This window comes from Aethalodelphis obliquidens, unplaced genomic scaffold (genome assembly GCF_003676395.1).
Source record: "Aethalodelphis obliquidens isolate GAN/ISIS:26980383/991018 unplaced genomic scaffold, ASM367639v1 scaffold10, whole genome shotgun sequence".
Taxonomy (NCBI): domain Eukaryota; kingdom Metazoa; phylum Chordata; class Mammalia; order Artiodactyla; family Delphinidae; genus Aethalodelphis; species Aethalodelphis obliquidens.
In genome coordinates, this window is record NW_020837954.1 from 11,463,087 (window position 1) to 11,476,736 (window position 13,650).

General features: G+C 36.0%; 1 protein-coding gene across 2 annotated transcripts in view; it reads left to right on the forward strand.

Moving 5' to 3' along the window:
- The window catches only part of SRP54 (signal recognition particle 54), a 46,205-nt gene that overhangs the window by 1,633 nt on the left and 30,922 nt on the right, over positions 1 to 13,650 (forward strand). The window contains exons 2-5 of one of the 2 annotated variants that reach the window (XM_027111055.1): positions 3,653 to 3,789; positions 6,998 to 7,107; positions 9,557 to 9,648; positions 10,620 to 10,704. In XM_027111055.1, coding sequence (XP_026966856.1) covers positions 7,030 to 7,107; positions 9,557 to 9,648; positions 10,620 to 10,704 — 255 coding nt within the window. In that variant the 5' untranslated portion in view covers positions 3,653 to 3,789; positions 6,998 to 7,029. The remainder of the gene's footprint in view (positions 1 to 3,652; positions 3,790 to 6,997; positions 7,108 to 9,556; positions 9,649 to 10,619; positions 10,705 to 13,650) is intronic. The other variant, XM_027111054.1, reaches the window with a different exon arrangement.

Here is a 13,650-nt window from a genome sequence, read left to right on the forward strand (position 1 = left end):
TTTTTTTCCCTTTCTAAATGACATACGTCCTACGCACAAAAGTGCGTAAAAGCAGGGATTCCTAGTGTATCTTTGAGTTTTGGCCCCATGTTTTAGTTGAATTTTGTGATATTTGTTTGTTCAGTTTTTAAAAGGATAATAAAATGCACACTCAATATCCAACCTAGTAGAAGAACATTACAAATAACCTTTAAAGCCCCTTGAATCATTTCTCTATTAACCCTTTTTTTTTTTTTTTTTTTTTTGAAGTACGCGGGCCTCTCACTGTTGTGGCCTCTCCCGTTGCGGAGCACAGGCTCCGGACGCGCAGGCTCAGCGGCCATGGCTCACGGGCCCAGCCGCTCCGCAGCACGTGGGATTTTCCAGGACCGGGGCACGAACCCGTGTCCCCTGCATTGGTAGGCGGACTCTCAACCACTGCGCCACCAGGGAAGCCCTCTGTATTAACTCTTTAACTTTCAAACCAGCTTCTCTTTTTGCCTTCCATTCATTGGTTAATGGCATCACTAGCCACCTGGTTAGTCAAACTAGAGGCCTTAGAGTCATTTTTGCCTCTGTTTCTCTTTCATTCTCCATAACCATTTGGTCATTAGGTCCTATAAATTCTGCTTTATGGTTAGCCCTTGGCTTGAGCCCCTTCCCCTCATGTTCTTCAAGCCCACATCTCTTGAATAGACTTTTGGAGTATGCTTAGTGTATATAGTCTCCTTGCTCTCCCTTCAATGCATCTGCTACATTATCTCTAATTTTTAAATTATAGAACAGGTGTTTCATTCTCTTGTTTCCCTTGAGGAGTGTTGCTTCATGCAGTGATTATTAACCCTGGCTGCACATCAGTATAGCCAGTGAAGTGTTTCAAAACGTAGATGCCTTGTTTTGCTCTCCTAATCATGAATTTAGATGAGGCCACTTCCCCCATAATCTTGTGATGTTACCATCCCTAGAGATTCTAATTGAGTATTTAATTTTTAGCTGACAGGTGTTAGCTGAATGTCACTGAAATTACCCATCGCTTGGGCATATGCCTCATCCCTCCTCATCCATATTTTCAGTCTGTGTTTATTTCAACTTCAAGGCAAACTATTTCCAAGGAATTCTTTTGACTTTGTTTTAATTTTCCTCTTGGTAACAGTTTACATAAAGATTCTTTTTATGAATGACTTGAGAGCCAAAAAGTATCTTAAAGAATTGATTCCCAGTGTTTTTGAGTTATTACGCATTGTTGCTTATTGAATTTTTTGGTATACCTTTTAATATTAAAATGAGTTTTAAATTCGAAAACAATTATTTTAATAAAGAGAATATTTCCTGATACTACTTTGGTGCGAAATAAGGCAGGGAAGTCAGTGGTGGTATGATGCATAATTTATCTTCTGAAATTAACAGAGGAGTCTTGTCTTTGTTAACTTGATGTAATTTATTGATTTGGAGTTAGAACTTTTCTCATGCTGGTACAATTCCTGGAGCACATAGTAGGTGTTTAATGAGTGACTAAAATGAATAAAAGTCACAACTCCATCTCAACCTCTAGTATAATATCATTCTAATTCTCACAGAGCATTTTGAAAAATAATTAATTTTCCCCTTAACAAAAAATAATAGTCATTACCAAAAACTTGAAAATTGCAAAAAGATATAAATTAGAAAATAAAAATTACTAGTTATTCACGATCCAGAGGTGACAAATATTATTATTTTCTAAAAGTTTTACTGAAATAAAATTAACATACCATACAGCTCACCTAAAGGGTACAATTCAGTGGTCTATAGTGTATTTGCAGAGCTATACAACCATCACCACCATCAATTTTAGAACATTTTCATCACTCCATGAAGAAACTCCATACCCACTAACACTCACTCCTCATTTTCCCCGTTTCCCAGGCCCTAAGCAACTATTAATCCACTTTACTTCTTTACAGATTTTTCTCTTCTGGACATTTCATATAAGTAGAATCATGTATATTCTTTTGTCACTGGTTTCTTTCATTTAGCATAACACTTTCAAGATTCATCCATGTTGCAGCATGTGTCAGTACTTCATCTCTTTTTATTATCAAATAATATTCCATTTGGTGGGTATACCACATTTTATTTATCCACTCATCAGTTGAGGGATATTTGGCTCTTTTTCACTTTTTGGCTAGTATGAATAATATTGCTAATGACCATTCAAGTACAATTCTTTGTGTGAATGTGTGTCTTCCTTTTTCTCACATGTACCTAGGAGTGGAATTGCTGGGTCATATAGTAACTCTGTGTTTAAAATTTGGAGGAATTGCCAGACTTCCAAAGGGCTGTACCATTTTACATTCTCACCAGCAGTGTACGAGGGTCTGATTTCTCCATGTTCTCACCAACAGTTGTTATTATAGCTATCTCAGTGTGGGTCAAGTGGTGTCTGATTGTGCCTTTGATTTACAATTCCTTCGTGGCTAATGCCGTTTTTTGGATATTAGTTTATACAAAATACAATATATGCAGTTTTGTAATCTGGGTTTTGCGTATAAGCATACTTTTAGCGTTAGCAAGCGTATTTACAAAAGATTTTCCCTCATTTCTTCTTTCCTCTTCATTCCCCCCAAACCATAATTCTTATGACAATTTGCCTAAATTATATGCATAAAAAATAAAATCTATAGGAATGTATTCCAAAGTATTATTGGTGGTTATCAGGGGGCAAAAGAGGGGGTAGGGTTAGGGGAATTATATTTCTACCTTTAATGTTTCTGTAATGTTTGAATTTTTATAACAAATGTGTATCCTTTTGTAATCACAAAACATAAAAGTGAATTATTTCTTTAGAGGACTAAGTATATTCACAATGAAAAAATATTCCTAAATTTAAAGTCATTAACATTATATTAGTTATTCAGGTATAATCATTTTACCAAATAAAATACCAATAGTCCACTTTGTTAAATAGTTTACTTTTCTGTGGTTCTAGACTATGAATACATATGCTATGCAGAATTAAAAAAATATATATATATACATATACACACACACACACACACACATATATATATATACACATATATATTTCGTCAGGAAAGCAAGTATTGGTTTGGGCTATTGACTAGTTTATAGAAAAGTATATAATATAGAAGTCATTTTTCTAAAGACATTTACTAATAATAGTATATTTGTATATTTAGTTCTTTAGTCTAATATTGATCCAATAAGTTAGTCATTGACTAGGGCTTAGAAGAACTTTTTAATAGGCATTTTCATTATAATAAGATTTGGAATCTCTAATCGTTAGGATCTGTTTGTATAATCTCAGATCGGGCAAGGTTCTGGCAGTATTATTTTTAATTGCTTATGTAGAGAAAAGTGGCTGTTTAGACACTCCAGCTTCTATTGAATAATAACCAGGTACACGTAATTCACACTAAATGTTAAATATTCTGGGGGAGTGATTCCTGGGTAGTGGGACAGTCACTTTAGTAGAGTTCAGAAAATTTCCAGTTTACTCACACTTCCGTTAATGATATAGGGAGAGCCAATTGATATCATTCAAGAAAGGAAGGAAAATAATAGTTAATATACTGTGCACTTGCAGGCAGTTTTATACATATTGTCTCATTTAATCCTCACAACAACCTTTCAGGGTAACTACCTTGATAATGGTATTATCTCCATTTTGCAGGTGAGGAAAGTGAGGCTCAGAGAGATTAAGTAACTTGCCCAGAGTAACCCAGCCAGTATGTAACAAAGCTGGGATTTGAATCCAAGTTTGTCAGACTCCAAAGCCCATGCTCTTTCCAGTACTTCACACTGCAGCAGGTAAGTATGATACTTGGCCCTGTGCTTAACTTATTTAGGGCACCCCAAACTTGACTGTTTCCATCACCTCACAATCCAACTCTTAGCCAGACTCCTGTTAGAAGAACATGTGATGGGCCGAGATTAGTCCTTGCACGTCCTGATTGCAGTGGTACTTATCAGTTCTTTCTGGACATTGCAATTATTACTCTTCTATGAAGAGGAATGTGCATCTTTGCTTTCAAAATATGGTTTCCTTTCTTGTAGTACAGCAGCAAAATTCATCCCAGGAGTTCGCCAGCAGGCGTATTCAACTGTATCGTCTAAAGCATCCATCATTCATACTCTAGGACCTAAGGCTCTGTATCCAAGGGACTGTAGGAAGTCATTATGCTTTTTTTGTAGGGAATGGCTGTTCCATTCCTTCACCTGCTTATATGGTAAAATTGTTGTGAGGGTGGAATGAGATAATAGATGTTAAACTATATGAAGTACTATATAGTAATCCCTTACCTTTCCAACAGTGCCATCTAAGTAGAGATTCTTCTTTTGTGAAACTAGTACAGGTATACACATAATTACTTCTATAAATCTTTTCAGTTAGCAGAGAGAATTTTGAGTGAGGGTGCTTAAACAGTAAATTATTCCAATTTGAGATATAGGGTTAGCTATTAACATTAAAAAAGATATTTTGTATTTTAGTGTGCATATTAGAACAAGGCGAAGTTAATTTTTAAGAATCTTGTTGGAAATTCTGAAAAGTTATAATAAATAAGGCAAATGAATACTAATTGTACAATATCAATTATCTAGGTCATTGTTTTTTTTTGATTTGTCATGTTATCTTCATTGGTTTATTTTAGTGGTCTTTTGAGAGATATTTGTAAGGCCTTTCATGACTTTGGTTCCCTAGTCTTGCTTTTTCCCTAAGGTCTTAAATACATCATTCACCCATAAGGTTCATTTTTACTAAAGGCTTACTACATAGGCTGAAGATAAATAAAGCATTGAGCCACAGAAGAGAGCAAAAGAGGCAAAAATCCCTGACCTCATGCAACTTATGTTTCAGTTGAGGGAGCTAGACTGCAAATAATATACAGTTGACCCTTGACGACAAGGGTTTGAACTGCGTGGGTAGACCTATGTGCAGATTTTTTTCAATATAGTACCTGTATTTTCATTTTACAGACTTTTAAATTAAGTGTGGGGATAAGTTTGTGTTCAATTAGAGATCACAATATGTGGAATCATAAGAACTAGGATTTGAGTCAATTCTATCCAAACTGTTTCCGCTTCCTGCCTTTGGGTGGAGTCAGTTTCTTTGTTTTTGAGGCACAGATAGCAGTGCGTGGATTTTCTGTGGAAGGGGTCGGTGCCACTAACCTCCCTTTGTTCAGGGGTTAGCTGTAAGTAAATCATGTTAATTGGTAAGAAAACAATGAGAGAAAATGAAGAGAAGGGAGGCTGCAGTTTTAAACAGGTGATGAGGGAAGGCCTCGTTGAGAAGTTGCATCTGGACAACAGCAGTCCAACAGAGATGAGGGAGGGAGCCATATAGTTAACCAGAGTATGAGCATGCCATCTGGTACTAAGGCCCTGAGGTGGAAATGTGTAGCAACAGCAGCAAGTAACAGAATCCTTTGGGGAGGGTGAGGAGAGTGCCTTATAGTCCATTCTGAGGACTTTACCTCTGCGTGAAATGGGAAGTCGTTGAGTTTTTGAACGGAATTTTGATACCAGAGTTTTCAGAAACACATCCTTGGAAATTGCAGGGGAAACACTGTATTAATAAAAGGTATTATTAGATATTATTCCCCTACTGAAGTGTAGGTTTTTGTAATCAGGCAAATATATTTTAAAATATGCTACCAATAAGTACTTACGTAGGAAAACTGTATTGGAAAACTTCACAGAATTTTTTTAATTTTTAATTTAAAAGAGCCAGTCACCATGGGAAGATAAGAGTTAACTGGTGTAGCTTTTTAAAATGGAGGATGAAAAAATAAATAAATAAAATGGAGGATGATCTGTTTATGACATGATCTCTAAAAAAGCTAATTGTGGTGTCATAATTAGGATTATATTACTCCTGGTAATGCAGTGGTAAAGGAGATAAACTGAAACACCTATCAGATAACTGAATCTTATCTCTTACCTGAAGAATATTTACTTATGTGATAATAATTTGGTATAATGAGTATGGGATAAGAAGTTAAAAGTTCTGGATTTTTTCTACGAAGTGGTTGCTCTTCCAGCTTACGTAACCATGTAATTGTAAAAAACAGAAAATTATGGTAAGTACATTTTTTCAGTTGCATCAGGTATTTCTAGTCAGCAGTCTGGCAGGCTTGAGACCCAGGAAGAGCTGATTTTGAGTCTGAAGGCAGAAGAAAGCCTATGTCCCAGTTAGAAGGCAGTCAGGCAGAGGAATTCCTAGATTCACTTTATTTTGCTGCTATTCATGTGCCTTGTCTTGCTAGCTAGTAGGTAAGCAACTTGAGGGCAGGAAATACCAGTCATATTTGCTTGCTTACCATCCATGAGTCCTTGCATCCTGACTTACGTGTAATAGGTACATCTACCTATTTTATAAAAACTGTAACATTTTAGAGCTGGAAGGGGCCTTAGAGGTTATCTTGTTTTAGAGTTGGGGAATCAAGAACAGCTTTTTAATAATACACCTCTTTCCTTAGTTTTTAGAAGAATGAAATGAGATAATGCAGTGTGCATGAAAAGTTAAGTGATTTACTAATTTTAAAACTTTTTTTTTTTCACTTAGAACATAAATCAAAATAGTTGTCCTTTAATTAGGCAATATTCCTGGGTGGAGATTTCACCTTTTTCTTTCTTTGTCTTTCTCACCCTTTTTTTCATTTAAAAATGTACATAACACATCAGTCAGTTATTCATATTTACAAGTATGTCCAAAATGAATACATTTAATTTGAGATGTCATCATTTCTTCAAAGCATATTATCTGACATGTTAAATTTGCTGATTCATACAGAATATTCCAGTTAGGTATTCAAATATAAGCCATCATAACCAAGTGGTAGCTTCAGCTTCTGGACCTGACAGTATTGAAGATGTAGGTTGAAGCTATAGAAGTTGAAGTTACAGTATCTAAACACGAGAGTACTTTAATTTGAACTAACTCTTCTTTAGAAGTCTTCAGTTATGGGAACTGGTGTTGATTGTTTATAGATGTTTTAATTTTTTTCCTTCCTAGATTTCTTGTAATCACGTCTTAAAGTCTTCAGGATGGTGCTAGCAGACCTTGGAAGAAAAATAACATCAGCATTACGCTCATTGAGCAATGCCACCATCATCAATGAAGAGGTATGTAAAATATGTAAAATATATGTGATTGTACATCATCACTAGCATTGGAGGTGGATGATTAGTAATCTCTATGTAAATACCAGTAGATAAAACCCAGAAATGGATACACTAGATAGCGTTTTTTATTGAGAAATCAACTGTCTTAATTTCAACTTTCAGTAATGAATTACCCCCCAAAAAACAAAACAAAAACCACCTTAACTTACATGTAATAATGATGTACCTTTTATATTTTGAAAATGGCTTAGACCTGGAAATATACTTTTGCTTTCTCTCTTGACATAGGCCTAAAACTTTAGTATCCTGCTTCTTGACTAGGCATGCATGTATCTGACCTTTTCTCTTTGACTTTTATTTAGCATTCTTATAAAAGGCTAGTATTTCCATCTTGGCTACAGTGATTCACTTCCTCTGTAATCCTCATTCGTTTTGGAAATTTTGTAAGCTGACTCCTTATATGGTATCTGAAATACTTTTCCTCCAGGTTTTATTATTTTAAGTTTAAGGTATTTCTTTCTCCCATTGTTTTCTCCACACATTGTATCTTAATGGTTTGTCAACTGAAAAAAGAAGATTATAGTATACTTTATATTTTGTGGTACCAATGGGAAAGTACTGAATTTGGTTTTAGAAGACCTTGTTTAGCATCCCACTAAACAAATGGTAGAGATTTGAGCAAGTCAGCTTCAGATTTCTTAATGTATAAAATGAGAAAATAGCATTTACCTTTCAAGATGATTTTAAGGATCAAATGAAATAATAGATAAAAAGTACTTTCTAACTTGGAGGTTTAAAAAAATTCTAAGATAGAATTTGATATCAACACTTTAATAAGCTAATGGAATTAAATAATTTGGGGACCATCTTTGAGCTCGGCTAGTCCAGCCTCTCATTTAACAGCAACGGAAAGTCAAGTTTCACATGTTTATTTATTGGAAGAAACAGGATTAGAACCTTTTTTCTAATTCCTATTTTTATAATTTTCCTAATTCCAAGGCTTTTTCTAATAATTATTATTAAGTAATAAACCATAATTTAAACCATTGTTTAGCCTTTGAAATTCTGAACAAATAAAACAACAGCTTTCCAAACAGTTTTCCCTGTTGCATAACCCTTATGGTGTTTGTGTTTATGGTAGGAAAATAAGAAAGAGACCAGGGAGAAGAGGTTGGTGGGAAGTAAAATAACAGATGTTGCTTGAATTGGCAGTTGTTTCTCTGTTCTTGGTACTTGCTACTAGGGAATTAACAAGGAGAAATCCCTCTAATGAGAGATCAGTTCCATTTTTATCAATCCCTTTAATGAGGGATAGAGAAATCTGATAAGCCGCTGTATGACATATGACTGAAGTTGATGATGAGAATTCATTCAAGAAGTAATTGAGGGGCTTCCCTGGTGGCGCAGTGGTTGAGAGTCCGCCTGCCGATGCAGGGGACACGGGTTCGTGCCCCGGTCCAGGAAGATCCCACATGCCGCGGAGAGGCTGGGCCCGTGAGCCATGGCCGCTGAGCCTGTGCGTCTGGAGCCTGTGCTCTGCAACAGGAGAGGCCATAGCAGTGAGAGGCCCGCGTACCACAAAAAACAAAAAAGAAGTAATTGAGGGCCTACATTTTTGCAAACATTTTTGCTGGCACCAGGGCTATAGCAGTAAACAAAGTAGACTAAAATTCCCATTCTCACGGAGCTTACATTCTAATCTGTAAACAGTTATTTCCATGAGCAGCTAAGGGCTCATCTTTTTTAGAGATTTTATAGCTTGTGACCATTTAACCACAGTGCCTTGCACCTCAACAAATATGTGATGATAGTGAGTTATTAATGGAGGATAGTTTCCTTTTCAACTTTGTTCCTCTGCTCTGAGTGGAAGTAGTAAGGCTGCTAGGTCAGACTGAGTCATTTTCTTTTGTCACATTTTCCTCCATGATAGTCCAGTTAAGCAGATGTTGTGAATATACAGCGCTGCATATCAGCAACAGGAATTCAATGACATAGAAAACTTCAATGGCAACATGTATTGTGTAGTAACTTTTTGGCTTGTATATCGTCTTTCCTATTATTACTTTAACGTAGGGATAAAATTGTGACGGTTAATACCTGGTTGAATAAAACAAAGTGGAATGTCTTTTGTTTTGGCCGTGCTGCATGGCTTGTGGGATCTTAGTTCCCCTACCAAGGATCGAACCCCTGCCCCCTGCAGTGGAAGCTCAGAGTCCTAACCACTGGACCATCAGGGAATTCCCTGAAATGTCTTATTTTGACAAAATGACTAGACATTTAGTAAGATTCTCTCTCGAAGACTAACTGAAAACCTTTCCGCCCCCCAATGGTATAGTATTGTTTTTATTAATATTAAGTTATGGTAGTATATGATGACTGGTCAATCATTGTTTTTGTATGGTTTAAATGATACAATGGGCATTTTAAGTTTTTATTTATTTACTTGCAGGTGTTAAATGCTATGCTAAAAGAAGTATGTACAGCATTATTGGAAGCAGATGTTAATATTAAACTAGTGAAGCAACTAAGAGAAAATGTAAAGTAAGTTAAATTAATCAAGTAAAAAACAGGCAAAACTAAACATAGTTTACTGGGATGAGGAGCTAACTAGAAAAGTCTGCCATATTTTGAAATGTTTTTGCTATACAGCACTGGGAAATAACAGAACTCATATGTTGGAAGACTTTGTTTATAGTACATTTCCATTATGATGGTTCAAAGAATAAACTACATGTGGCTTTCATTTAATTATGGATTTCTTTCCATTCTACTACTCCTTTATCTGAATGGATTCAATCGTATACTGTATAGTATTTTAATAGAAAAGCCTGTTAACAATTTAGATGCATCATAGAGAAGTGGTGCCATTTTAATCCTCTTCAGACTAAAGATGACATTAATCAGCCTCCTTTATTATTGGAGAATTATATTCTTTTTTGTCCCCTTTTGGTTTCTCTGTCCATATTTGAATAAAGGAGTAACGTGTGTGGTCTCAGTTATTGTGTTAATTGGGAGGGGCACTGACTGGGACAGGGCACATAGAATAATTGAGGGCATCTCGATTAGCTGCCTGAATCCTAGCCCTTGTCGTGCTCAGGCCATCCCTCCTTTTCATATTGTCAGACTGGGTACTAAATAGAGAACTACTAGCATTTAAGCATTTACACTACAGGAAGTAGTCTTATTTTCTGCTAGGTGTAAACATGTATAAATTCTGTATGCTGCCAGAAAAATAAAATCAATACTTTACATTAATATGAGGACAAATTAATATTTGGACTTTCAAAAGAAAGCCTTGAAAAACTAACAAAAGTCTTACATCTAACATTTCATGGTAAATTCTTTATGGTATGGACTTATGACTCTGTAGTAATTGTATGCATGTTAATTAGAATACTATTAATATGAATGATTGAATATTCTTACATTCTTTGGGGCAAAAGCTAATTTTCTTTTTAGAGTGCCTTAACTGACTTTTCCCCCTTCTACCCTCAAAAACCATCATCATGAAGGTCTGCAATTGATCTTGAAGAGATGGCATCTGGTCTTAACAAAAGAAAAATGATTCAGCACGCAGTATTTAAAGAACTTGTGAAGGTAAAAGTATATCTAGCTTGTGCTGTGATTTTCTGTAGACTCACTACATTAGCACTGCAAACAGTAATACTATTTCAGAATACTTTTTTGTGTTTTTATAGAATATTTATCTGTATTAAAAATATTAATTGAAGGATTATTAACTTTTCTGAAGTGGCTTATTTTTATCATAGGCTTTCCTGAATACAAAATTCTGAGTACAGGTATGAAGGCCAGTATTACTCCTGCAAAAAAATGCCAAAGCCAAGTTACAAAAAGTAAAACTTCACTATATATTAATTGATGGAAGAGCCTCTCTGAGTTTATCCTCTTTTAATATCAAGTTTTGCCTATTGAGTGTCTTGCTTTTGTACAGAAAGTCACTCTTGGCAAGAGTTCTTTTCTACACTTTCATTGTGTCAAAAAGTCCCTTTGAAAAGATCAAATATCCCTATTCTTGCCTAGATTTTAAGCAATTTTGAATTAGTGAAGTTTTATTTTGCAAGTTGTAAATATAGCCTATTGCCCTGTTCACCTTAGAATTGATATTGCTGCTGCTGTTGTGAAAATTATGATGAGAGTCTTAGAGCTTTAGAAAATATGTTTGAGTCCAGTCATAGGGGAAAAAAAGAAAGGAACTAAAAAAAATTTTTTAAGAGCAACAGGTATCTGCTAGTGGTCTCGAGTATTTTTCCCTATGTTGTGTGAATAGTTTCACTTAACTCCTTTGGTTCTAGCAGAGCTGATTGGTACTTTGAAAAAGTCTAGTACCTTGGATGGTTGTGTCATTTCAGTTTAGTCCTGTAGACTAATTAATTAAGTCTAATTAATTAGTCTACAGGACTTAATTAACTAATTAAGTCCTGTAGACTAATTAGTCCTGTAGACTAATTAACTTTCCCTCGTGGCGCAGTGGTTAAGAATCTGCCTGCCGATGCGGGGACACGGGTTTGAGCCCTGGTCTGGGAAGATCCCACCTGCCATGGGGCAGCTAAGCCTGTGAGCCACAACTACTGAGCCTGTGCTTTAGAGCCCACGAGACATAACTACTGAGCCCACATGCCACAACTACTGAAGCCCGCGTGCCTAGAGGCCTGCTCCGCAATGAGGGAAGCCACTGCAATGAGAAGCCCGCGCACCCTAGGGAAGAGTAGCCCCTGATCGCCTCAACTAGAGAAAGCCCGCATGCAGCAACGAAGACCCAGTGCATCCAAAAATAAATAAATATATTTATTAAAAAAAAAAAAAAAGAAATTCAGAACCTAAAAGAGGTCAGGAAATTTATCCAGTTTTCCTTCTCAGTTTGCAGTTGAGAAAAGTAAGACAGTTAGTGGTAGACCCAGGTCTGATCTCCAAACTCCTCACAATATTTCCAGATTGTTTTTCTTCTAACACCAGAGGTCAGCACAGGGTGAGTGAACATTTTTATTTTTAGGGGTTGGAATCTTTCGGCAATTCTGGAGCATCAGGTGCTTTGTTAAGATGGCTTTACGGAGTACCTACTTTATTCTAGGCAGTATGCCAAATACTGCTGATAACAAAGATGAAAAAGACTGGGCCTTATACTCAGAAGCTCATGGTCTAGGACAGTGGTGTAAAAAGCAAGGCCAAAACTGTTTTCATAATAACACTAAGACATTATTTGCGTTTTTTCAGCCTTCTTTACTGCAAAAGCAATGGTGGGTGAAACCACTGGGTAAAACTCCCTAGCATGAATCAAGGCAGTGGTACCAAACTATACTAGTAGTCATTGAACTCCTTCCTCCCACACACTTGCAGTGAAGGAAAAAAAAAAGCCAGTTTCATTTAAGAATGTCTTTGATGGAGCAGTAGAGGTTATTAGTAGTATTAAATCTTGACCCTTGAATACACATGTGTTTATAAGATTTTGTGTGATGAAATGGGAAGTATGCTGAAAGCCCTGTTGCTGTGTACTGAAATTTGATGGTTGTCTTGAGGAAAGCAAATGTGTAATTGTTTGATTGCAAGCTGAGCTAGCCACTTCTTTCATAGAATGCCATTTTTACATGAATGAACAACAGACATAATCTGTGGTTATTTACACTTGGGCCTTTGGCAGATATTTTCTCCAAAGTAAATAAAGTGAGCTTGTCACTTTAAGGCAAATAACTAACGGTATTGTAGCCAGTAATGAAATTCCAGCTTTCTGGTGAAAACTAGAAGCTTGAATCTCCACCATGAGTGTCACAGTGTCCCAATATTTAACTTTTCTAGTGAGATCATTATTGATATTAATAAATAAAATGTTTTGATGTTGTATAGTGAAATGTGTCAACAATGGAAGAGCTGCCTGAGTGAACCAATATTCTCTAAGTGATTAATGTATGATGTTACAAAAGCATGCACCAGGATAAGATCGATTCAAAGTCCAAGATAGAATAACAGATTTTAATGTAATATAGAGTATGAAAGTTCAGTACTGCTGTTCTAGGATGTAGGAGGAAGATAAGATATATTTATTTTAAAAAATCATTATTCAATAAAACTTATAGGTTGCAAATAGTAGGTTCATAGAGAGCTGAGTGATTCTGCCATGGGATATAGAGAATGGAGGTGAATATGGGGCCGCATTAGTGTTCTGAAAGGATCTAGGAGGAAGGGCAGTGGATTTATGTTTAAGATAGATTTTGTTCATTTCAACCCTGTGCCTGGGAGGGAGATCACAAAATGTGTTTTCTTTTCCTCCCTTTTCTACCACATGGCTTTCCTTGAAATTCACGTATAATATGGATTATGTAACCTTTATGGTATCATCTAGCATGGGCTCAGCAAATTTCTCTTAAGAACAAATAGTTTTGGCTTTGTGGGTCATATGGTCTCTGTTGCAACTACTCAGGTCTGGTGTTATAGCACAAAAGCAGTAAATGAATGGGCATGTCTGTGTTCTATTAAAACTTTATTTACACATAGTTGTAAATATGGTCTATGTCATCTGGTCCTAGGACA